The following is a 26,569-nucleotide window of genomic DNA, read 5'->3' on the forward strand; positions in this document are numbered from 1 at the left end:
TTAAAACATTCTATATCTTAGATTCAATGTTTTGTAAATGGTTTATCCTTTGTAAGAGGATTCTTTCACACATAATATGGGAGCCAAAAAAAATGGCTCACTTGCAATTCTCTGGTACTCATTCCTACACTGAAATTCATCCGAAAGCTGTGGTTCCAACACCAAAATTTTGTACGTTATGGTTACAGCCCCGACGAAACCAAAAACAGGTTTTTATTAAACAAAAACATGCACCAGATTGAAGGGGGGAAAAAGAACATAAAATATAAGAATAAAATAAAGGAATGAAAGCTAACAGATAAGATACAGCTATAGTACATTCCCAGTGCAGCAGCTAAAAACCCATTCCTCAGATTTCGGATTGCTCTGGTATAACCTTTATCTTGGATAATCCACACCACGTTGCCTGTTAATTCTTCTCAACACTTCAATTCAAATCCATCCCGTACTTGTCTTACTGAGACTAAATATGCTTGATCGATCAGATATTTAGTGGGTCATCCAGTTTGCTTCTTTTTGCAAACAAAATTATGGTGGTACAAGGACCAATCTTTCGTCGATGTCTTCAAGCCTCCCAAAGGGACACATATATCACGTCAGAGTAGCACCATGAACTGAAGAACTTGTGTCTGAAGGTTGCAAGGCAGTTGGAAGAAATGTTCGCTGGACATGTGATTCATTGACAAGACCCAAAGCCACCTGGGTTGATCTGCTTTCATAGAATTAAGTTGGCTTCAAAATTACTCTGAAAATTAAACTTGCTCCCTATAAATTTAAACTGTTCAAGGTGTGCCTCATTTTGTAGGTAAGCAAGGATTGGATTTGACTTCGCTTTACAAAATGGGGTCACAACTATGGTTTTAAATATTGTCCGAGACCAAGATGACACAGACTCACCTGAGTCACCTCGGTCTCGTTCAGCAATGATACCAGATATAGTGTCTCAACATTCACACCATCTGACAAGATAAATGAGATGTCTCGGATGATATTTTGAAAATCTCGGCCTAGTCAGCCAAGTCAAATGGGATTTTGAAGATTTTGATTAAAATAATTAATTTTTTTCAGAATTTAAATATTTATTACATAACTAACACATGATTTTACGACTAAAACATTTTCTAATCTATCTTATTATAAAATTATAATTATTTTAATTTAAATATATGTAAATCAATCATTATAAACCAAGTTAAATGGATTGTCTCATCCAAGACCAACTCAGTCTTGTCCATGGACGAGACAAGATGTCAAACCAAGTTTTGAAACCATGGTCACAACTAATAAAGCACGGCGAAAAAGACAATCCTCCAATTTTTACATTGGCAGGGATAAAAAAATAAACCTTTAAACTCTTGGTCTGAGCGTAAGCCTTAGACGCTTTTAGGATCCAATATTACGCCTCGGCACTTTTAGTGAGCCTCATCTTGAGGTGTGCCTCAAGGTGTAAGCCTCACATGCCTCTAAAAACATGGGTCCAAATAGCGCGCTTATTTTGGTAATAAAAAAGGTTTGCACCATGCAATGCTGTTTCAGGAATTACTTCTCTATATAAAAATTCTCACTGATTCTAAGATCAATATAGATAGCATCCCAATACACTGCAGAAGCTTGGATGGATTATTGCAAAATACAATAATAAAATAATTACCTCGGCAATGACGATCTTATGTTAGGTTGGCCAGCATATGATGCAAGAGAACCTCTTAGGTTAGAATGTCTATTCAGAGCATTCTCTAGCTGGGGTGTTGGTAACTGCAAGTGGCAAATGACAAAAGAAACAAATAAAGAGAAAACAAAAAGCACCACAAAAAGTATTTAACCTCCAAAGCACACATCGTATATTACCTGTACTAGCACATGGAAAGAATGTGGCTGAGTCTGATACGCACATTTCAAGAACCCTACCCACAACTTTGGCACCTTCCATATCTATAAACAAAAGGTTAAGATAAATCAATTTTCCCCCAAAAACTCATTCCACCTCCCCAAAAATAAAATAAATAAAAATCCAGCACACACAAAGGTAAGCATAAAAAAAAACAATAAAAAAAGATCATCTTTGTACCTGTTTGCTCACAAGTTTTGTGAGTATCTCCATAACAAAATTAACCTGGATATTAAGTAAGCAAGTTAAAAACAATCCTTTTTTATCACTATCCATATACACGAATAAAACCCCAAAATTTCCTAATATTTTTCCTACTTTTGAAGATGACCTAGTAATCCCCAATTTAGACTCGCCCTCTAAGAGGACAACCAACTTATAATTTTCTTATGCATGAGACCAACAACATACAATACCCAGATATGCAAAAGAATACGTCTCCGACACAGCATGGACATGTAAATTTTACTTAGAAAATTAAATTGGAGTATCCAAGATGAGATTGTTTATAAAATAGCAACGTTGAGTCCCGTATCGGTTAGGGAACCAATTCCTAGAATTATAAAACCCATATGAGATACGGAGGAATAGGCGATTCTCTTTTTTAAATTGCGTTGACCGGGAGATGTTGAAGCTGCATAGATTATTTGCATTGTGCCTACGATCATCAACCAGGGAGAAACTATAGAATGAGCATGGGGTAATAATTCCATATTGATCCGAACCAATCCATACGCTCCCATTTTTAATAAGATTCCGGCTAGAAGCATAAAGTAGACCAACACTGCTTGAGTTTCCCAAACTCTATTAGGAGAACACAAGAATATTTTCTTCTTGTATTCCAATGAAGTTCAAAACTATCTAATTCCATTAACTAAAGATGATAAAAATAATCTAAACATACCATAGTGGGAAAAGCATCAATGGCTTGAATTACTGTTCTCATAAAGAGTAAGGGTAGAGGAGTTCGATCAACCTGTAAATAAAATGGTTACAAAAAAGCGGGGCATGAAACAACTATTAATTCACTATACATGTGCATATGCATTATGTCTACATACCAGCTGGTTCAAGGCCTTTTCTAAGACCTGCTGCGTAAAAACAGTGCGTTGCTCGAAACAAGCCGAGCAGGCATCAGTTATCTGGAATCACATGAAGGTCAATTTATAGTCATTGGTAATTCAACAAGACGTACAAAATAATGGACTTCTAGGGTACAATTAGTTGCATGTGCCCGAGTTGGGCCAACAATTCCATTAATAGGTCTACAGAGCTATCCTAAACCAAAAACTGAACTGATGAAAATAATAGTAATCATTTGATCTATGTTCTTGATAGAACATCAGCTGTTTAAAACATTAAGGTGTAAGGCAAGGCATTTCACAAGCTAAAACATAGACAGATAAGCCTCATGAGATTGTATCATTTAAAAAGATAAATAAATAAATAAATAGTAAAAAATCTCAATAAAGAGAAAACAAAGAAAATCTCTCTCTCAATATATATATATATATATATATGAAAATATGTTGCATGGACCAAAGGACACATGGCACCCAAAAAAAAAAAAAAAAATTGAGTGACTGCCACTAGCATCTAGAAGAGCACAAAATATTAAGGACTCCATTATTATTATTATCATTATTAAAATGATACTTTTTCACTGTTGATAAACACATTTAAATTTGGGAGTATTTACGAACTCTTTCATTAGGAAAAAAAAATGTTTTCTTTTTTAAATTTTGTTAAGATCTAATCTATATCATGAAACCCTAGAGGACCAACGTGTCCATGTGGCCCAAATGAGGACCTCGGTCTAGGCTCGACATGGTCCTTTGGTCCATGTAACCTTTTCCATGTGTATACATACGTTTAAAATTAACCACCAAAAGTTCAACATCCAAATCCAAATTGGTCAAAACCAAATTAAAACTGAACCATACCAATAGTTTCACACTTCATAAATACAGAGTTTACTCCCTCGAATAAAAATCAAAGAGTAACAAACACTATAACTAAAAAAAACATAAAACCGTTCTAAGACTAAAAGACGCGGCAGAGTAGGTGGGTCATAGAGATTGAAACAGGAAATAAACAGAAATATAGTGGAAGAAGAAAAACCAGAGATAGTAGAAATAGGGCTAAACAATGTGTGTATATACACAGGTTTCTTTTTCTTTTCTTTTTTGGATTGGGGGGCCAGGGGGGGGGGGGGGGGGGGGGGAAGGGATAGGTATAAAGGTGTAATGATGGGGTTTTTCATCACAGGTCTGTGGCATTAACACTCACAGACCTTATTGATTAACCAAGTTAGCAACTTTGGATATAGTTAAGGACCTTCAGGTATGCAATGATAGGGACTATTACGTAATGATACCACAGCAAATGGAAGAAAAAAACCGAAATACAACAGATCCCCACAATGCACACCTTAGTCAAAAGGCATGCACTTTTTGAAGGTGTAAGTTGTTTAACACCTCTTTGAATATAATGTAAGCCATCAAGGGAAATGGGCATTTCCTTGGAAACACCAAAGCCTTTTTTCAGAGATTCGCCCCGAAGTGAGCCTCAAAGCATAGACCATGAATGCGTTTGTAAAACAATATTCTGAACCTCTATAGTTACCACCAACCAAAAGACTGACATATTGGATGATTACAATCATGCATATGGATCAATTGTTTGCATAGATAAGGGTTATTCTATTAGGTCATGTTGATGGTTTAACAAAACAATGCATTGTCACTTTTAAGAATTGAAGAGTCATGTTAAAAAGAATCAAAGAAAACATGCCTTCTTAAGTGCAATTCCATCTTTCTCAGGATTGATGTCATGGATTGCAACCAGCACTTCTGCTGGTGTTAATGCTGGACCTGTGTGAGCTGAGCCCTGTCATGCAACATCTATGAACAATCAGAAAGCACTTATAATTAAATTCATGTTGCACTAAACATTAAGCCATCTTGTTTTTTATGTTGTCATAAAATACAAAATAATAGTGATATGTAGAGAATGTTGATGGATTAGTGTCTAGTTCAGAAGGAATTCCAGGAGGTAACCATGGCAAACCTATAAGCCAACCGGGAAAACATGTCTCATAAAGAGGAGAATCTCAAAGGTGCAAAACCTCCATGGAAGAAGACAAATGCAGAAATAATAAATTGTATATTTTATGAAGTCTTCTAAAGGTGTGAACTAACACAAAGTCAGATTCCAGCACTCCATGGACTCTAGTCCCATGCATTTGAGTCTTGATATTTTCCCCCTTTCCTTAAAATAAGATATTGATTAGCATGTTCAGAGTTGTTTTTTATTGGATTTTGTATGGAGGGTCCACATATTCAATTAAGTATAAGTGGGACCCACATCCTTTTATATATAAGTAGAGGTGTGGAGGAGGGGCCGAACCGCTTCACTTAAGTGTAAGTGGGCCCCACATCCTTTTATATATAGCCGACCCTCTCTCTCCTGTCCTCTATTTATGTATAAAAGGATGTGGGGCCCACTTATACTTAATGAAGATGTGGGCCCACCATACAAAATCCAATAAAAAAACAACTCTAACAGCATGTATCATAGATTGAGTACTACCCTTATTGATTGATTCTTAGTGCCAAATGTAACATTAAATATATGTAATCTCGTTTATAGGTAAAAGATATGTATCATGCAATATCCCATCACATAATCCTTTATTATCTTATTATTTAGAAGTAATCGCTCTTTTCTTAAATATCTTAAATATAATACAGAGTACATGGATCATGTTTCTCAAGGTTAGCCAAATCTAATACTATGAATCTGTTTTGTGCACTCTGACAACCGTACCGGTAATGCAACATAGATTAAGGTTAATTTCGATGCAAGTCACTTTAGCTCCCCAGTCCATAAGAATTGTAGAATCCAATGAACTTAGATCAAAGCCCTTTTTCAAGGATTAATATGTGTATTTCCTCTGTTTGCTAATAAGTTTTGCCCAATAGAAATGAATATTGTATAAAGCTTTTGCATGTCAGGGTTTTCTCTCCATTCTTCCTTAATATATTTATACCTTCTATCAAAAGATAGAAAATACTATACATAAGTAAGTTTAAACATCGTTGATTCTGGTAAACTTTAAGCATGAACTTGCCTAGTGTTGATGCGTATCGACACCCAACACTTATAAATTTAGTGAAAACCAGGAAAAATTCACCCCATCTCTAGCATATTGTATCACAAAATTGTTCCTGTTCTCGGTCATTCACATCGTTATCCCAAGCCACCAAACAAAGGCTTCTAGTTCTTATCCATTAAAATCAACTAATTAGTACAGGATGAGAAACTGTAGTCGAAGTCTTGTTCAACCATTTACCCATGATCATATGAAAAATAAATAACAAGTATATTGAAGACTAAAAAAACAATGTCACTAAGTTGACAAGCTTAAAAAGCTTATATCATACCCATCCAATGATAAAATTTAATAATACTCTTGTTAACTATCACAAGCTTCAACTGCTTTTCTATAAAATTTAAACACCATTTTCCAAAAATTATATTTCTTAATGCCCATCTAAATACATATGTGTGTGTGTGTGTGTGTGTGTTTAAAAGGAGCTGCCCAGATTAAGAAACCAATGAAATCAACATGAGGCAACTGAAAATCCAAAGAGCAAGCAGATTTAATTTCATGTTCCATCTGCAGGATATATGAACTTACTCAAAGCATGAAAAGACAACATAAGGCTATGAAAAATACATGTGAGGAAAGACGATCCAACTTCAATGTGGAAATGTATAGGGATAACTTATAAATGTTACATACCTGAAGTATGCGAGCTAGTGCTGTCTGGAACTTTTTTAATGGAAGATCAACAAGTCGAGAGAAAATAGGTAAAACCTGGAGGCATATGACATGGGAATCATCCATAAAGTAAAGACTAAATCTCAATAAAGTGAAACTGCCCCTCAAGTATTTTTTACCTTTCATGACATACATGATATTTTATAACATTGTAAGATTGGACGAGTAGTCACATTAAACAAAAGAGGACACACAAGAACTGCAAGGATGGCATACGAATGGTGTACACATTAAAGTGGCATCATGCAAATTGAACTCAAAAGTCTATGAGTCATATTATCTTAACACAGTGACTGCTTGTATCGTCCAAAACTTAGCCATGGAAAGGGCCATGAGGGACCCATCAGAAGATGGTCCACCTGTTGTATATATTCCACAAGGTGTTAGTAGAACATCCTAATGAACTACAGGTGATAAGGACATCTTAGTCATTGGGTTTTATTTGGTTATTAGACTTTATTAGTGGGGTAAATTTTCATGTTTTATTATTATGTGGTGAGCCAAAGAGTTTTTCTATTATTATTAAGTGAACAAGCCACTTAAGTGTCATGACTCATGTGGGCCTCGCGGGGAGATCGTACAGCCCATTAAAAGAGTTCAAGCTGTTTTAAGGGTATTTTAGGTAGGTAGTTTATTTTTTATATCTTGGTGTTTGTACCATCACTTAAACTTCAAACTTTTTGTTTTAGGGTTTCTTAAACAGACTTAAACATTGTTTTGTTAACTTTTATCATAATTAGAAGCGTGCAACGTCTGGACCATCATTAAAGACTTCCTTGAGTAAAATTCAACCCAATCTGATCCTAACCACACTTTATAATAGACATTTTGTGTACTCAGTCATTAGAGACAGGGATTAATGCTATTGGTTCAAGGGTACAACCCAAACCAAAGTATGCAACTTCTTGAGCAAAACCCAAGCCCAATCTGATCCCTAACCACAAAAACCATGGATATCTTTTTGGACTGCCAGAAATAGTAGGGCCACAGTCCCCAAAAGAAAAAGGTCAACTTATCAGATGGTTAAAACCATCTGGTAAAGCTGTTTTTTGATCAAAAGGGTCTCCTTTTGAGGGGTTCACTGATTGGACAAACCAAATTCATAAGTATAATGCACGGTGTGTGACAACCATGAATCACCATGAGTAGTTTCCGTTCTTTCTGAACATTTAAAGAAAAATAGTAACTTCCTTTTAGAAGTAAATAAATAAATAAAGTACCTGCCATCACCTAACACAATTGACAAGAAATGGATGTCCCATCCACTCAGTTTGAAAAGCTGAGAATTACGAAATTGAATCTTACAATCTTAACAAATTCCAATTAGAATGGAATTCTACTTCTTAGTATTTAACAACCCAACTTGATTCAGCCAACATTGATCAAAAGTATCATGCTACCAAGACAGCTGATGTTTCTACTTAGAATATGGACAAGAAATAAAATTTAAATTATATAACTGATAAACAGCATAAAATGAAGAAGAAACCTCATCTTTGGAAAGCAAAGATAGCATTGGAATAAGAATAGACGCGTCCTGCAAGGGAAGAACAATTCATCTTAAGTAGCAGAACAACAAGAAAATAATAAAAGATAGGAAACCAGACACAGAAAGCCCAGATGGAGTTAAAAACCTTTAGCTTAGTTTCATATAAATGCTTAACAGTTGCAATCAGATCTGCAGAAGGTGCTGTTTCTTCGGTCAATATTTGTAACACCTAGCAAGAAAATAGTATTAGGGTCATCATCCTTCATGAATAGCAAATAAGATTTCAAAGAATTATCAAACAGATTTGAGTAATCAGAACAAAAACAACAATACCAGCATCAGAAGATTTTCACTTCCTTCTGGAGGATCAGAAATTATACGCAGCAATTCAGAATATGACGACCCTAGATTTTTCAAAAGAATAGGGATATGCCGATGGACAGCCTGCATCACCTCATCAGGTTCAGAGTTAGTCGGTCATAATTATTTAACCTATGTCAGGCTGATAGCAGGAATATAAATTTCTTTTAATTTTTGTGATTGCTCAAGGGAATCCAAACAATGAGAGAGAAAAAAGACCTGTTTAATAGTCTTTGGAGACCGTCCATAAATGTCAAACACAAGTTGAAGAAGACTAGGTTTCTGTACAAAATGAAAACCAGCATTACCCAAAGTTTAACTTGAACATGAATCGAAATTCTAGATGCAGACTTTTGAGTTTTATTAACACAGCTGCAAAACAAATGCAGACCTTTGTGCATAAAGCAAAAAACAGCGACATTTGGCGTTGAGCTTGAGACATTGACACAGTTGGAACACTCTGCAAAACCTGTGCACCTTTCATAGGATCATTCTCAGAAGCTCCTGGCTCTGAATTTTGAGAACCACTAACAGACGTTTCCTGATTTCCAGCCAGCAAAGAGAAAAAAAATTTGAAGTACTTCAGTTCCAGAAAAAGCCAGAAATTAGCACTGAACCCCAAAAGAAAACAAGAAAAAAAAAATGTTTAAAGTTTGTGGACATGTATCTAACATGTGAGTTTGACATAGTGTCCAGCACTAAAAAAAATGACATGTCCTTGTAAAGATTTGGTCAGAAATTGTTTTCAAAAAAAATAAGTCATTTGAACATAAACAAATGAGAAGGAAAGTTCCATACATTTCCTTCTGCTCTCTGCTCTGTGGAACCAGCTTTCTTCGTATCTGAAATTTGTTGATCAACAACTGATAAAAGCATATTTGTAGCAAACTGCTCAATACTTTCTGATACAAAGATGAGTGGATAGAGTTTGTTTGCAACCTGTCCAGCAAAAGAAAAAAAAAATCAGAGCATTAACCAGCAAGAAAAATCAACTCCAAGTCATCAGCTTAAAATACCCCACAAGCTTATTCAACAGGTAAATGTAAAATGATAAGATGTTGGAATGGAAGTCTTCTTTTTGTTTTTTCGTTCAAGCACATACCAGTCGGATAGCCTTTGCTCGTACATCGTCATGTGCATGAACAGAACACTGCATTAAAAAATGGACCCATAAATAATGTTGCAAAAAAAAAAAGAAAACCAACAAGAAGATGGGTTGTTGGGTTGTTTATATTTACAGACATGAGAATAAAGTTAATTTTTTTCCATATTTTCCAAGTAATATAATATTTTGATAAACAAAACTAACAACAAGAATCCCCTACAAAGTCTGCATATTTACCCCCTAGCCAAAATATACAGTGATAACATTTCTATCCTCAAAAATACAGTCAGCCAAGCAGTCCTTTGAGCAGATGTATTAAACAACAAATTTTCCAAACAATTAGGATTACCTCTTTGGATGGAAAATTTGACCCCCTCAACACTACTGCTAGACAAGTTGGTGACAAGGGTAAGGATGAAACTAAATTTGTTGAAACATCCATGGCGGTACGGAAAGATCTAACCAATAAACATGCATGAAGACTAACTGACCCCTTGTCTCATGAGGAAATAAGTTACCTAATTAATGTTTGCTAGTAATCTAGCTCCGAGCTTTATCCTAATTGTTTTGACAATTTTTCATAGATATAGTATGACAGAATAGCAGAGCATGACAAGAAAATCAAAATGACTTTTTCTGTTAAATTTTGATGGTACAAAACAATTTCACCTTCAAAGCTATACTCAAGCAGGCCTCCCGATTGAGTGGACGCCCCAATATCAAGCTCCATACAGCACCAAGGCCCTGGGTGACACGATCACCATCACGAACATCTTTCCCAAGGTGATCAACCCCATCAGAATTACAGAGATCCTCTAAAAGTCTCAAAGCAGAATCAGGCAACAAAGGAACTTCACCCAGAAACCTACTAAATGACTTATCTGAAGCCGGCAATTTGTCCCACAATGACTTCGCCTACATAAGAAGGGTGTACATATTTACTGATAAAGAATGGTTTAAATATCTCATCTGCATTTAACAACAAAGAAGTTATAGAAGATACGAAATGTGTACCACAGCTAGAAGAAACTTTTCATATATATTGGCAGCAAATGATGAGTGTTCATCTGAGGCGGAGACCACAACACTATGCAGATAATAAAGGACATGCATTGCAAGCTCATGCCCCTGAAAAAACATACCAAATGACGCAATGAAAAAAAATCAGATTGGCGAATGTTGTTGATGGTTCATTTCTCGCCCTCTTTTTTTTCCTTGGTAGGGCATTTCAACCTCTAGAATTTATTGATTACCTCTAGAATTTATTGATTTTACTCATTTAACAAAGTTTCTATAATTATGAAAATTAATAACAAACTAATCAACGAGATCGGACCAACCATTGATGGGCCTAAGAGACAACAGACCACAGATGCTCATAGCCATCTGCATACTGCTTTATTGTGAATAGTTTAATATTATTAACAAAATTCACAGACGAGTATATCAAAAGGTAATAATCAGCTAATCAGTTTTGTTTTGGGGTTATGATCTATGTTGTATTGATTGAATCATGTTTACACCATCTACAGCTATACCAAAGGTAGACTGCATTTACATTGTATCTGAAAGGATATTAGATTCTGCCATAAACAACAAACTATGACGGCTATTCCAGTGTGGTTACCAATGAAAACTGAGAACCACACAAAACAAAATTCACAGACGAGTTTATCAAAAGGTAATAATCAGCTAATCAGTTTTGTTTTAGGGTGTACCATCTATGTTGTACCGATTGAATCATGTTTACACCATCTACAGCTATACCAATGGTAGACTGCATTTACATCGTATCTGAAAAGATAATAGATTCTGCCATGAACTACGTACTATGACAGCTATTCCAGTGCGGTTACCAATGAAAACTGAGAGCCACACGAAACTGCCTCAACCAAGACACTATGACACAATACAAAGCATTCAAGAAACAATGAATGTTTCAAGATCAATGTTTTGTTCTAGTCTCGGCTGAAAGTGGAATGTCTTGGTCGAAACATTCCAAGGCAGTACAAAACTTTAAACCATGGATGAAATCCCCTTTTTAGATTTCAAGTCTGCATTCATACATTCATCATCATCTTCAAAGCCTTATACCAAAGATTTGGGTGGCTAAATGAATCCTATTCCCCCATTCAACGTCGTCCAGAACCATGTCATCAATCGTTGAAAATGTGTGCACATCAGCTTTCATTATCTCAGTCCACATTCTTCTGGGTCTTCTTCTCACTCATTTAGAACCTTCAGTTGCATATTCCTTCTTACTGGGGCTGTAATCAGCCTTCATTGAAAATAACCAAACCATATCAATTGACTTTCTCTTAGTTTATTGCTTATTGGAGCTAATCATAGATTTTATAGCATGCATTCATTTCTAATTTTAATTTTATCTTTGTCAGTCTTTCCACTCATTTATACCCAGAGAAAAAGATATTCATAAAGGAACTTCCACCCAATGGCATTAAAAAAATAGACATTAACAAATCTATGAATTCAAGGTGTGTATACCTTCTGGTGTTGGTAATCCAAAAGTACATGTTTTTGCAGCATCGCAACAATATCATCAGCAGCATCAATCTACCAGTGAAAGAAATTGTATTAAATTATAGAAATGCAAATTTCATGCCTGATAGCCATAAAGAATTGCAAAGCCACGTACATGCATACATAAATATATCAAGTTCCACCACAGAAAGGAAACTGAATTCAAAAAGGCTTTGAGTTATTACATGGTTCAAAGTATTGTACCTGCTTGGTTGAGATGTCTCATTGACTCATTCCCATTAGGTAATGGTACACATGGGTATGTATTGTCTCTACCAAAACCCTAATTTAATTATTGACAAAGGGTTACAACTTAGGGTGTGTTTGATAAGTGGTGGTTGCGTACAAGAGTTTGTAACCCACACGGGTTGTTAAAATTTATATGTTTGAATGGTCAACTCGCCAACTCTCAAACTAATTTGTTGTTTGCGTATTTCAACATTCACCTCTCAGGGTGAATGTTGAGAACAATCACTGGGAACTCAGTTGCAACACGCAACTCTCAAACTAGTTTGATTTCAACATTCACCCCTCAGGGTGAATGTTGAGAACAATCGCTGCGAACTCAGTTGCAACCCAGGCTCTCCCTCCCTCCCTCCCTCTTCCACAGCACCACCCCAGCCCTTCCTTCTTCTTCCCCAACCCCAGCCACAGTCACAGTCAATGCTCCCCCCCACCCCTCACTCCATGAATTAGGGTTTTCTGTGATGTAGGGTTCATTTCATTCATCCCCAATCAACGCTTCGTCCCTAACTCTCATCATCTACCAAACATGGAAGTTCATATTAATTTGAACTTAGAGTTGAACTCTTGAATGTTCAACTCTCACTCATCAAACAGACCTTTAGTTTTACAGTATACGTGTTGTTTATATTAATACATAGAAAACAACAAAGTTTGATCTTGATTCATCATCACCATTAAACCTTATCCCAAAAATTTGGGGTTTGATGAACTAAGCATTAAATGTAGTTGATCTTTTTTTTTTTTTTTGATAGATAAAGATAAATTTATTGAAGAAGAAAACGAGGGGGTCGAGACGAGGGGGTCGAGATGACCATCCCAAGAAACAAAGAGAAGCAACAAGAAAATCAAAACAAGGAAGAAATCAAACAACACCCAAATAACAAGAAACTCACACGACAACGAACAAACCCTATCCCATCTCACAATAAAATCTTCAAAGAAAATCCCCTTAAATTCCTTATAGAGTTTGCTCCAAGAGTACAAGAGCTCCAAAATAGACATAACTAGACCTTCCGTTGAAAAACCTTTCCCCTCAAAGATGCATCGATTACGTTCTGTCCAAATACCCCAACAAATAGCAAAAGGTGTCAAGAACCAAAGAATCCGTTTCGAAACCGAGAATGAAGCTCCCCACGTCAACCACGATTCCAATGTCGATTTGACTGAGTAAGGAAAGCAGCCCACTACTCCAAATAAAGACAAAAAATGTGACCACATGTGATGTGCCACCCGGCTTACAATTTTTTCCCATGTTCTTGTTCTGTCGCGGACAAGATGTCTCGTTCGGTCAGCTTAACAAGACATTGAACAAGATTGAGATTATCAAACTTGATTACTAAAGAAGCATAAAGTATTAACTTGTGTGAGTGACGTAACCTAAGCATAAACGACCAATACAACAAACCCCATGGGTCAACGGACCCATAGTGCCATGCCTAGATTATTTTTTTGGGCTAAGTGGCATTGCGTACAGAACACTGGAATTTAAATTAAAGTTAGTAAGATCATTATGGGTGGAAAGGATAAGGATCTGTATGAAACAGTGATACTTACTCTAAACAAATTAATAAATCAAACATTACAACAATCCCTACTTCATAATCAGACTTACAAAAAAAGATTTTTAATAAATTCATTAGAATTGGCCTTAAAAGGAGGAAAAGGATTTGTTCAGCCAACCCGAAATGTTTAGGATGATGAGGTAGATGAACCAAAGATATCTTAAAATTGATGCAATAGCATGAAACGGAAGCTCAAAGACATCTCATCGCATTGGTGGTACATTAGTTCCACTTATCCCATCCAATATGAGGTTCAAAGTTGTCAGTAATTATGATGACTGGAATTAGTTACTCTCTTTGATGCCTAAAGGAGTTGAAAAAGGGATTGTTTTCACATCGGCCCTTTCCTTTTAACACTATTTACTTTTTCACTTGGACTCTCTCCTCTACCTTGTCTAGCCAAATTCCATCCTCTTCCTTTACATTGTAAGTGAGCATTCTATGTCCATCGTGTTATGGCATGCCCAATGCCATTAGGAATTCACTACAATCCCCTTCAGGATGACCATAAGCCATAAGTATGTTGCAACTAGGCATGCCCATGGAATGGCTGAGGGGAAAGGTTGGGAAAGCACCCCTTTTTAAAGATGGTTAGGCCTACTTGGTTTCCGGAAAAAAACATCAAAAGTTGAGGCCAATCATATTGGACCTTTTTCACCATGCACACAAGTTCGATTCACAAACCATATGTTTGACTCGTCTTCAAGCAAGTTATCCAGAATGACCACTCATTGGTTTTGCCTCTTTGGCCATGTGAGGTTCTCCATGCATGCCATGTGATACACCCAAATGCACTTGTATTGACCCCAGTGGCCAAGTAAGGTCTTGGTCTCATAACCAAGTCATCAAAAAGGTCATGATGTTGAGGTGCATAAAGCAAGCACTCTAGCTGCATCATTTTCCACAATGAGATCCTATCTTAAGAACAAATGCTCAAAAATAACCCATTACACTTTTTAAATAACTTAGATTGCAGGAAGCTCAAATCCTTAATGTTCAATACAAAACCTTATCCCAATGCCAAACCAGATATGAAAGCTTTGATTAAAGTGACTTATCAAAGGTTTAAAAAAAAGGGAAGAACAACCAAACATAAGAACGCAACGAGATGGCCAGCTGGAAGTAGGGAATGAAGCCATTAAAATGTAATACATTTGAAATCTCACCATTTAAAGAGTACATCCAAATCTTTCGATTGACTTAGTTGCTACTCAAAAATACCAATTCATGTGTATAAGGAAGACATGGCTCAAAAATATGTAGTCAGTACTGTAGACAGAATTTTCATTTAAGAAAATTTACTCTACTTGGATTCAGGAGTCACCAACTGGAGATTCTAACAAAACTCGGTTATGGTCTTACCTTGAGTAATGGACCAAACATAAAGAGCCTGGGTCCTATTGTAAGGAATGGGCCCATGTATTTTTGCATGGGTCCATCACTTTGAGTTGGGCCCAAGTTTTTTTTATAAAAAAACAAAGGCAGGGGGCACTCCCTTTGGGCTGAAATGAAGGTCTATTTAATCTCAAAATTTTCAAAGGTTCCTGGGCTAGTTTGGGCAAATTAGGGGTGTCTAAATGTAGTACAACAATGGCAAAATAAAAAATAACTGAACATAACTTCTATGAAGAGAAATGGACTAATAAAAATGCATGTGATCACTACCTGTGCAACCAACCGAGCAAGTAAAGCCATGCGCGTCTGACAATAGCCTGTCGCTTGTATCTTCTTGTAGGATTCAAAGATCCGTTCAACAGCCAATTTACTCATACTACTTTTCTGTTCTTCGGTAAAGTCAACATATAAGGGAATCAGGGGTAAATCATGAGATGTCTCTTCAGAGGCAGACGTGTTTGAGACAACCGGAGAATACTGATCAGATTCTAGCACAATAGGAGCATCAAAGCTTTCCATCGCTGTGATATCCAATGTTGTTGACGCTACCGTGTCCTGTTCAACAGGGCTAACAGGAGAAAGTGCAACATCTGTAGTAGTACTAATCTCTAGACCTGGGCCTATTTCCATACCATCATCCAGAACTTCCAAATTTTCTTTAGGAGTCTGTTGTTCAGCTGAGGGAGCCACTGCACTTTTTGAAAGCTCCGTTGTATCAATTTTAGATGTCGAAGGTACCGAAGCATTTTCAACCTTCGTAACCACAGAAAGTGAAGGAGGACTAGCCAAGGACGTAGAACCCTCAAACCCAAACTGCATATCACCGATATCCTCCTTAGGCAACGACAGTACTCCTGCAGGTACTGGTGCACGCCGTGGATCAAGGCGACGAGGATCCTAAAAAGACTAAAAATACTTTAATTTTCAGCATAAAGTAACTTAAAGAGTATCAAAACCATATATCCACGGAGTTTGTAAAATTGAAGGAAAAAAGAAATGAAATGACATTATAAGCTGATTTATAGAATATACCCTTCGTGGATCACGCTTCAAATCTGCAGGAAGATTAATGGCTGAGGTCAAATCAGACGAAGAAGTGTTCATTGCTAATGAAGAGGAAAATGGTTGTGCAACTTGTGGTGTGTGAACAGGAGAAGGCAACGAAATAATTGGAGCAATGGGTGCCATAGCTTGTGAAGGAGTACTTGATGAACACGTCTGTGGAACTATTGGTATGTTACCAACTCTACTGGATAAAGGTGGGGGATTGCCAGGTAAGTGTTTCATATTAGCTATGACGATATCGGCCATTAGGTCAGGTTGAATTTTTGAGATTAGAATATCAAGTGACTCGGCACCTCTGTCCCCTTCCGCTAGTAAAGCACCAATCACGGCAATCATTTGCTCAACAGGAGTTAAATTACTATCCAATAAAGGTGCCTTAGAAGATACTCCATTTACAGTTGTTTCATCTTGCCCAGAATCACTTGGCGGCTGAACTGGCAAATTTGAGCTGCTCACAGGACCATAACGAGATCGTTTTAATGGCATCTCAACCATATTAGTTGGGCCTTCGGTATCCTGAACCATATACCTTTTCTTAGTCAAATCCCCAGAAACAGGTAGCTGGCTTGATGGTTGATCCTGACAATTAGAAAAGAGATACTATTAAGACATTGACAACACACTACCAAATGACGGAAATTTTATATTGACATTCAGCTCAACAACAAAGGCATGTAAAGAGCGTAGACTACTTACATATAAGATAGCTTCTACCGGCACCCCAACTTTTACTTATTACACCCCGATTAAAATATAAAATTAAAAAATTAAAAAATAAAAATAAAAATAAAAAGTCAACATTTGAGAATAAGTAAAAGTTGAGGTGCCAACAGAAAGTCTCTTTTTTTTAGATTTCTATTTATTAGATTTAGAATTTTTTAAATGCGCCTAATCCTAATTGTAAACAATGGCTGAGATTGTTTGAATGTGTTATAATGCTTCGAAATGTTTAAGTAAAAAACTTGAAACAAACTTCTGTAACATTTTAATCATTAATTAGGATGTGATAAATAATTTTAAAATTTTGGGTGTGATAAGTTAAATTTGGGGTGCCAATAGCAGCTCTCAAATACAATTACCTTGCTGAATCTGCCATCACGTGAAGCACGATCAGTATTCTTTATCATTTTATCAACTTTCCGAATAACTTGATCAGCCGCATCTTCAGCATTCATTGCTCTCAAAGCCCTAAGTAACATATCTCGTGACTGGCAACAAAAATATGCATACATAACATCTTAGAACTTCTGATGTAAATATAATAAGCACAACACGTAATTATAACTGAACTCTTCTGAAGAGTGAGGACAGTGTGAGAAACAAACATTTTATTTGGTAAATTGAACTAGATGAATATTTCAGTAATGGTCAAGTTTAACCATTTTTTAGGCTTACAATTTTTAAAGCTTGTGGATGCACCTTAGATGAAAAGTAAAAGCAAAGGCAGCAGAACTACACCATTCTTTCTATTACAAACATATAATATGAGTTCAATAAAACATAGAAGTTGTACCTCTATAACCACTGGATGAGTACATCTTAAGAATCCCAAGAAGGCAGTCCTCAAAGAATACTGTATACTGGCAGCATGACCTCCCTTTAGTGTCTCAAAGTTCAGATCAAACCCAAGCAATGCAGCAAGAATAGTACTATAATGAAGGGGCCGCTTCCTTGCAATGGCTGCAAGACTGTCAAACAAATGTCTATGTCAACAGCTATAAGATGATCCAGAAGAAAAGTACAAGTAGAGCATTAAAGGCATCACAACAACAAGTTCAGAAGTTCTTTTACTTGGACAACTCAATAGGGAAATGAAAAGGAACAGATATGCTCATAGTTCAAAGTTTCGACCGATTCAGGATGTTTTGGCCGAGACATTCCGGTTTTGGCTGAGGCCAGAACGAAACATTGAATGCTTTGGATTGTCTCAGTCAAGAAGTCTATGTTTTTCTCCTGACCGAGACATTGCCTCATTTTAAAACTTGTTCATTTGTTAGATCAAACAGTTAAGCTCATTTCATGACAAACCAAATCAATGCAAGTCCTGAAATCTGATCACCTATGAATGCAAAAACTATGAAAAGGGCTAGAAATTACGTAAGACTGAGAACCATCACATCCCGCTAGGAAAGAGCTATTGAACTGAAATACCATGGAAATATCCAAGGATCAACACCCCCTTGAAATAAGGAGAATTTCATCCTACCAATAGCAGACTGGAGCGAACCACATTCTGTCACTTCTATAGTCAGATCAAGTTTAGCTTCGATTTCTTAACAAGCTCTAATAAATAATCTTTACCATCACTAACAAATTCAACCCCTACTCTAACTTTACTGGTAATGTTTGCAATGAGAACTGAGAACTTTGAACAGTGTTTGAGTCTAGCACTTCATAAGCATTTTAATTGAGTTATTAAAGAACTCTTATTACATATTTTTCACTAGCATTCATATATTAAGCCAACTTTTTGGCCTTTCTAGTTAACAATATATTAATCGTTTGTTTCTTCTTTATGTCTCACATGTTGCTGGTAGCTTATAACTTTTTGTGTGCAGATTCCCAGAGATTATATACGACACCTATCTATGCGAACCCATGGCCAACTTTATCTCAAGAAACAAAGCAAATTCAAAATTGGAAATATGTCTATTATGCATGTCCCAGCAAAGATAACAGTTTCAACACAGCAGTAACTAGCAAAAAAAAAAAGATTAAAGGACCTACAAACAAGAGGACAAAACGCATTATGTATCCTTGACCAAGACATGATTTGATCTTATACTGTATAAACAAGAATAGAAACACGGCTTAATCTTCATAGAAGTACCAACTCCAAAGGTATACCCATTCAGGGGTTAGCAAAGAAACCGTTTCAGGGACATTTCTGAAACATCTTAAAATTCATATCTACAGACATGGAAACATATAAATAATTAAATATACATGCCGTCTAGTCAGATGTTTAGTTTCCTGTAGCCAAAATGGAAAGTTCTCTTAAAACAAAATTCTCCTTGTAAAAAACCTGTGTTTAAGGCATACATAAACCACTTTGGACAAAGAAAAAGACTCACCAAATAGCAGGCCTAGGTAATATAAATTTACAGAATTGAACCATCCAGGTATTTATCAACGTCATAAAAATTAAGGATGTGATAAGATAAAAATTATAAAATAAAACTTCCCAAGAAAAATACTCGATAAATACAAATTCATACAAGGGAGAGTACTCTTAACCAGTACTCTATTGATCATTGGTTCCCAAATGCCTTTATCCTTATATGTCGCCCCAAGAGGGAGGTTCAAGTAGGTCGAAGTGAAAGATTCCACTTGACAACTAAATATTATTGCCCACCACGGAAGATCCGAAACTGACACAACCCCAAACAGTTTACTCTTTTGTAGGTTCATGTGCAGTCCTGAGATAGCCTCAAAACAACACAATAACCCTCAGAAACCTCAATTGGTTTGTGGAGCTATCATGAAAACTAACTTACTGAAATGGCCATGTTCAAAATCTTAAGCTCCTTAATTGCCAACACTCCACCTTTATTAGCATTCGGAAAAAAAAAGCCTCCACCATCATTTGGGAGACACATCGCCTTCCATAACACTAAATGATACTTCGGAGCCATTTTTTTATCGCTCCACAAAAATCTTTTATCAATTTTTCCAACTATTTGACAATGTTCATCCAGATAGAATAGAAAGACATGTAGTACATGGCTAGGCTCAATAAACTTTGAATCACGTCCACCTTGTCCCCATTTGACAGATACCTCAATTTTCCCATAGCGAATTTTTTTCCCTAACCTCTAAATGATCCTGTCCTAGATATTATGAGAATGATATTCTGCTTTAAGATGGGTGAGTTGAAGGTAAAGTCACAACATAACAATCCAAGGTTCTAACAAACACAATAAATACTTTACTTTTGGCCGAATAAATACTCGATCACAAAACAACAAACCAATCCTCTCACTAATCTTAACTCAAGTTGTAAGTGTCATCTTCAAATTTAAGGAGAGGAACCCTTGGGACCTCATAACTAACTTCGAAACCATCCAAAATTACGCTTTCAATTTGATTAGAAATCATTTTCCCCAATTCTAGCATCACAATAAAAAGAAATGAGGATAATGGATCTCTTTGACTAAGACCCTTTCCGCTTTTGAAGTAATTGACAAAAGGAAGAGAGTACGTGTCACGTTTCATTTACACATGCAAAGTTATGATGAAACACCTCTTGGACAATTTCTTTATATCGCAAGGAAAAGAACACACACATGAAAAATCTCCCATATTGATCAACCCCAGGCGAATCATTTGCTTCAAGCCTTCAATCCCAATAGAAGTTATATTGTACTCATCCTAGTTTCCAAAGCACCATCCACAATCAACATCATTTCCTCACAACAGCAGTAATATAGTCTTTCCCACTATTGCAAAATCCTTGAAAAAATAAAGTTTAATTTTTTTATTGGTGGAGAAATACCGAATGAAGCATGTCAGAGAGGGTTTCAACAGGAACCGGACAACTGCCTCGATGGTAACAATGCTTATGGAGGAACTGATTCCTATCCCCTTATAGGGTATTAAAAGTCTCTGAAGAACCCAACAATTCTCCTTATGAATGCATACCTATTCTATGAATTACCTGGTTATGCCATCCAACAAATCAATAGAATTTGATCTAAATTCATAAACAGCAAAAATATAATTGTTGTGCTAAAACCAAAATTTTCAACAAAGGTTGATTTGGTTTCAGTTTGTACTTTCAAATTGATACTAATAATTTCAATTTCCTCAAGTTCATCCAAAATGCAAAGACAAAATATCAGTGTCACATTATATCCACTTAGGACTGCTTCACCTATTTATCAGAATTAAGTGAATAGATTGATAGTTGGATCCAAGCAAAGACAGAAACTAGGATACTTTTAGGGAAGAGAATATGGTAGCTAAAAAGAGCTATTTTGCTCCCAAATGTAAATTTGGTAGCAAGGAATTTCTATTTCCACACCATAAACTACAGAGGAAGAGAGGAAGTGAGCCGTCAAACATTCGGAAGTCCATTTCCAGAAAGAACCCAACACTAGCCAACCTACACCACTCCCCCCCCCCCCCCCCCCCCCCAATCCAAGCATTTAACAGGTAAGTACAAATTGATTAACTAGCCCAGTTTTAAAATGCCTCCCATTCAATCAGATTAGGGCATTCAAGAAATCTCACTCGATGTTAGTGTTTAGAAACTAGGATAAGACCAACTACTTAATCCCCACTAGAGACAACCACCTTCCTTTCTGTGTGAGATTTGGTATCTCACACCCAGTTGCAATTTTGATACCAAAAGAAAATTAATCACAGGTTTGCAATCACCAAGCCTACCACAAATACATACCATCCCAGATCCATGTCTCAAACACAAAAAATTGCATCTCTAAGTGCCTCACACTTCCATGTTGCAATGGTTAAAACAATTGAAGCTTTGTAGATCCATTAGGCTTCTATTCAGCAATTAGTTTCTTGCTACACCTTTATACAGCAAAAATGCATCCTTCTGCCTTTCTCCAAGAATCAGGAGTACCTCAAGTTATATCCAGTGCAATTCAGTATAGCATAATACTACTTTTGCATGGTTCCAACAAATATGTAGCAAGAACATGGACCCATCACAATACTCGTCATCATTCAAAAGTCAGTAATCACATGCCCAATATTACACATAAGAGAAAAAAAATCAATTTGTTTAGGGACCGTGGTGCTAGGATCCTCACCCAAAACGATAAACATATTAAACTTTCATGTCCAGGCCCATAAGTTATAACCATAGAAAAAAAATACCTACCGAAGGACTCTTCAACATGACAGAAAGACATAGCTCAGTCTCATCATTGACTCTATCTTGATACAAACCTCCTGAACTCAAAATTTGGATTCAAGGTACAGTTTGTTGGTGAAAATGATAGTCTACAGTCCCATTTCCTATACACTTAAGGAAGAAAACACCATATAAATTTTCTAGCCAAAGCTGGTGTATATAGAGAAATTGTCAGTTTAAGGAACTCCATTTCCTCAGCTTTAGCACATTTTCATGTTATTAATACCTCAAAACCTTGAAAGAGTTACACATCAGGAAAAACAAGAAATTCACAGAAACCGATCATAAATTAAAACAAAAAGTTACCTAACAGGTCCTTGAAATGAGTTACTAGATTAAATACTCTGATTTTGAAGAGAAGTTTGATTCACTTATGAAACATTAGATCAATGTATTTGCCAAAAGTACGCAGTCATAGAAAATTATAGAAAACAAAAATCTGTTGGACAAATTCTGACATCATAACCATATCAATTATGGTTTCATTCTATCCATCCCTAATAAATGCATGATTTATAACAGCAAACTGGATAAAGTTGACCGATTAATGGCAAATAAGGAACTAAACAACAGCTTGTCTATGCACTTGTATAATTTCACAGCTAAGATGAAAATTTGGCGCAGCTGAACTCACAAGTCACAAGAACTTGTGTAAAGCACTAGAACTCCTCGCAAACATTTTAGGGAACCACCTTTGGCTGAAGATATTGGAATTCTCGAGATAGTCAATTTGAAATGCAAGCATTACGAGTTTAATTGATATTGTCACTATAAATTGCTCTTGCATACATACAAGTCACCAAATGCAAGGGGGCTAAGGAAACCACCAGTCATATTCAGAACATTTCTATTTCAACAACAAAATTCATCAGGTCAAGGTTGATGAGCCACATAAATACCATCAGATCATTGAAAAACAAATCAAAATTGTTTGAACAGATGTTTAAATTTAATAGGAGAATAAGCAATGAAAGAGAGGGCCTGAAAAATTCAAGAGCATGATTTCAGATCTCAAGTTACTACTGCTGAGAACAAAGAAATACAGCATATAACGCACAGAGGATGATGTCTGGGCTTAGAGTTGGAAACCAGTTCCCTCACACCTGCTTGCAAATGACAAAATTATTATCCTGGACAAATCCATGGAGGAGGTGATTAATTTAAAAGGCATTATGAGATGTTTTAAGGCAATGCCAGATCCTCAAATAAATTTGAGGATGAGTATCCTCATTGCCTTTGGAGACAATGAAGGAGATCATTTCTTGTTTGTGCAAGATCTTTGGGTTGCAATTGCCGCAACCTTCCTTTCAAGAAGCCCAGCCTTCAGCTCGACTATTTCTTAAAAAATCTAGGACCCGGTGACTGGAAGGGTGGAAAAAAGACTAAAATGTTGGAAGAAAAGCATCTTGAATTTTAGTGGCAGAATCACATTGAATAAAGGTGTGCTAGCAAGTCTACCGGTTTACCAAATTTATCAAGGGAAAATCCATTATAGAGCTTCAAAGAGACTTCTTATGGGATTGAAGAGACTACCAGAAAAATTTCATTTGGTAAAGTCGAGTTCAGTGTGCAGGCCTAATAAATTTGGTGGTGTTCAGTTCAAGAGGATTAGATAGATGAACAAAGCCCTATCAGGTAAATGTCTTTGGAGATTCATGAAAGAAATGAGTTCCATGTAGAAATTAATTATTGATAAGAAAATTTGTTGTGCTTGGCAAGATTTTGATGGCAACTCACCTAAATCATCTGAATTTTATTATTCTCAATGGATGTATCATTTTCAAGGAGCAAGAAGGAATAGTAAACCACCTCTTCATCCACTATAAGGTGGCCCCAGTAACAGTCTTTTTTGACCTATTTCTTCTATTCCTCTAAGGATGCTATGGATGAAATCACCTCATGAACAGGTGGTTTCATGAGTAACAAGGGAGATGTAACACTTTGCGTGGTGTCGTGCATGTGAAAGACATGCAACCAAAGATTTTGTAAAGACCAAAGCAGGAAATTTCAGGTGTGTAAACATTGTGTTTGGCATGAAGGCTCCTTTCTGATGGATTGATCAGCTATTAAGAGGGAATTCCTTCGTAATAGGCATGTAGGTTACTTTTTTTGTTTGGCATGTAGCGTCCTTGCCATCCACATACCTAAGTTTACCTTTGGGTGTTGAATACAAGAGCAAGGCATTTTGGGATCCAATGTTGGAAAAAGTAAGCAGGAGACTAGGTTCTTGGAAAGCTCAGAAACTGTCAAAGAATGGTAAACTAACTTACTAAAAGTGTACTCAATAGGATTCCTAATTACTTATTTTCTCTATTCCCTGTCCCTAGGAGTGTGGAGTTCAAGTTGGGTAAGATGTTCAGTGACATTCTGCGGAATGATAAGGATGGGAATCGGAAACATCATTTGTTGCGTTAGAAGCATGTTTGATCTAATAGGAAATTTGGAGGCTTAGGTTTCAACAAGATGGGTATGATGAATGCGGCTCTGCTGGACTCTGAAGATTTGAAGTGGAGAGGGATAGTGTGTGGGAAAACATAATTGCAGTAAAGTGTGGGGTCAACGATTTTGGGCGGGAGAGCAATGGGTCAGTGGATTCATTTGGTTGCGGGGTTTGGAAAGGAATTCTAAAGATATTACGGTATTGTTGTGGAGTCCGTTTCAAGGTTGGAGAAGGGGATATGATCCGCTTTTGGGAGGATAGATGGTGGGGCTTAAAACCCTTGATGATCCAGTTTCCTTCATTATATACTATTTCCCAAAAGAAAGGAATGCTCATCTTTAGATTCCTCATGGATCGACATAGGGAGTCATCTAGGGATTTCGATGCTCATTTAGTGATTGGGAATTGGGTGATGTAGCAAGACTAATTGGTTCTATTGAGGAGATCCTAAGAAATCGGGAGGTCAAGGACATAATGTAGTGGGGTACAGATCACGTGGGTATATTCTCAATGAGGTCTCTTTTACCATTCATCAGGTCAACTAAGCATGCCGGAATTTCCAAAAGTGGAAGTTTGGGGTCCAGTGGTGCCTTGTAAGGTGTCGTTCTTTGTCTGAGAAGGTGTATCGAGAAAGACTCTTACAATGGATCAGATCATTAGAAAGGGCGTTCATGCAACAAATTTGTGTGCCCTTTACAAAGAGGATGGAGAATCTGTGAATCATTTCCTTATCCATTACAAGGTAACTTTGGAGATATGGCACCACTTTTGGGAATTTTTTTATATAATGGGTTGCCACCCTAGCTCCGTATGCTCTATATGTCTAATCGGTTGTAGTTGGGGTTTCACTGTAGGGATGCTAAGAGGATTTTGTGGTGTCAAACTCAATTTGCGATGTGTTGACGCATTTGAAAAGAGAAGAATAGCTGCGTTTTTAATTATTTCAATTCTAGAGTTTTTTTTTTTTTTTTTTGGTGTAAAATTTTTGAGGAATTCAAAGGAGTGTTATGTGAAAATTTCATGGTAAGATGGGATTAGGTTCGCAGGATTTCATCAGTGTAATGGTTTTGTGGGTTCTTTTCTTTTTTTTACTTTCTTTGTAAACCTTGCTGGTCACCTTCAAGCAATTTTATTAATGGATTTTAGTTAAAAAAAGAAAAAGGGGGGGGGGGGGGAGGGGGACTCCTTGGAAGCAGGCTGAAGGATTTCTATAACAAATGAGAGGGAATGATTAACAATTAATCCCTGTTGTATATGTTTTATTTCAAGTATTTCTTCATTTGTTCTCAAGTCTGTATGCTATTCTTATCTTCAATGAAACCTCAGTTAGTTATTTGTATGAGAAAATATATATTAACTTTAATAAATGGAATCTCATGACATGTCAAGCCCAAAGAATAACATAAACCACAATACAAGAAACAAAACAAGAACAGCTGAGCGATACCATACCAGAAACAAATTTTGATTATTATAAAGATTAATGAGTATCATCTGTTAAAAATAATAATTACAATTCAAATGGCTGCAATCAACAGATATATCCATTACACAAGCAAGAGCTGCTCCCACATTGGAAGTAGAAGGTTTCTGAAACAGTTTACAATGCATAAACTGCAACAAATGACAACTGAATTCCTTTCAACAGGTGAGGATGGCAATCTATCCATCAATTTTCAGCTCCTATAGCTGGCCAATGGTGCTGGCATCATGGTAATACGAAGTGTGGTTTTTTATACCGTCTAGGCCCA

General features: G+C 36.5%; 1 protein-coding gene across 2 annotated transcripts in view; it reads right to left on the bottom strand.

Moving 5' to 3' along the window:
• The window catches only part of LOC147409409 (symplekin), a 35,130-nt gene continuing 8,561 nt past the window's right edge, over positions 1-26,569 (bottom strand). Inside the window, exons 6-27 of one of the 2 annotated variants that reach the window (XM_086428545.1) lie at positions 18,011-18,185; positions 17,577-17,705; positions 16,465-17,076; positions 15,703-16,329; positions 12,194-12,262; positions 10,703-10,816; positions 10,358-10,603; positions 9,686-9,733; positions 9,382-9,522; positions 8,975-9,124; positions 8,803-8,865; positions 8,557-8,667; positions 8,369-8,452; positions 8,224-8,271; positions 6,696-6,770; positions 4,682-4,777; positions 2,950-3,030; positions 2,793-2,864; positions 2,069-2,113; positions 1,849-1,932; positions 1,652-1,755; positions 1-709 (exon numbers count right to left, since the gene is read on the bottom strand). In XM_086428545.1, coding sequence (XP_086284671.1) covers positions 592-709; positions 1,652-1,755; positions 1,849-1,932; positions 2,069-2,113; positions 2,793-2,864; positions 2,950-3,030; positions 4,682-4,777; positions 6,696-6,770; positions 8,224-8,271; positions 8,369-8,452; positions 8,557-8,667; positions 8,803-8,865; positions 8,975-9,124; positions 9,382-9,522; positions 9,686-9,733; positions 10,358-10,603; positions 10,703-10,816; positions 12,194-12,262; positions 15,703-16,329; positions 16,465-17,076; positions 17,577-17,705; positions 18,011-18,185 — 3,292 coding nt within the window. In that variant the 3' untranslated portion in view covers positions 1-591. Of the gene's footprint in view, positions 710-1,651; positions 1,756-1,848; positions 1,933-2,068; positions 2,114-2,792; positions 2,865-2,949; positions 3,031-4,681; positions 4,792-6,695; positions 6,771-8,223; positions 8,272-8,368; positions 8,453-8,556; positions 8,668-8,802; positions 8,866-8,974; positions 9,125-9,381; positions 9,523-9,685; positions 9,734-10,357; positions 10,604-10,702; positions 10,817-12,193; positions 12,263-15,702; positions 16,330-16,464; positions 17,077-17,576; positions 17,706-18,010; positions 18,186-26,569 lie in introns of those variants that run through there. The other variant, XR_015173660.1, reaches the window with a different exon arrangement.

This window comes from Akebia trifoliata, chromosome 2 (assembly GCF_017979445.1).
Source record: "Akebia trifoliata isolate Shusen 1 chromosome 2, ASM1797944v1, whole genome shotgun sequence".
Classification (NCBI taxonomy): Eukaryota; Viridiplantae; Streptophyta; class Magnoliopsida; order Ranunculales; family Lardizabalaceae; genus Akebia; species Akebia trifoliata.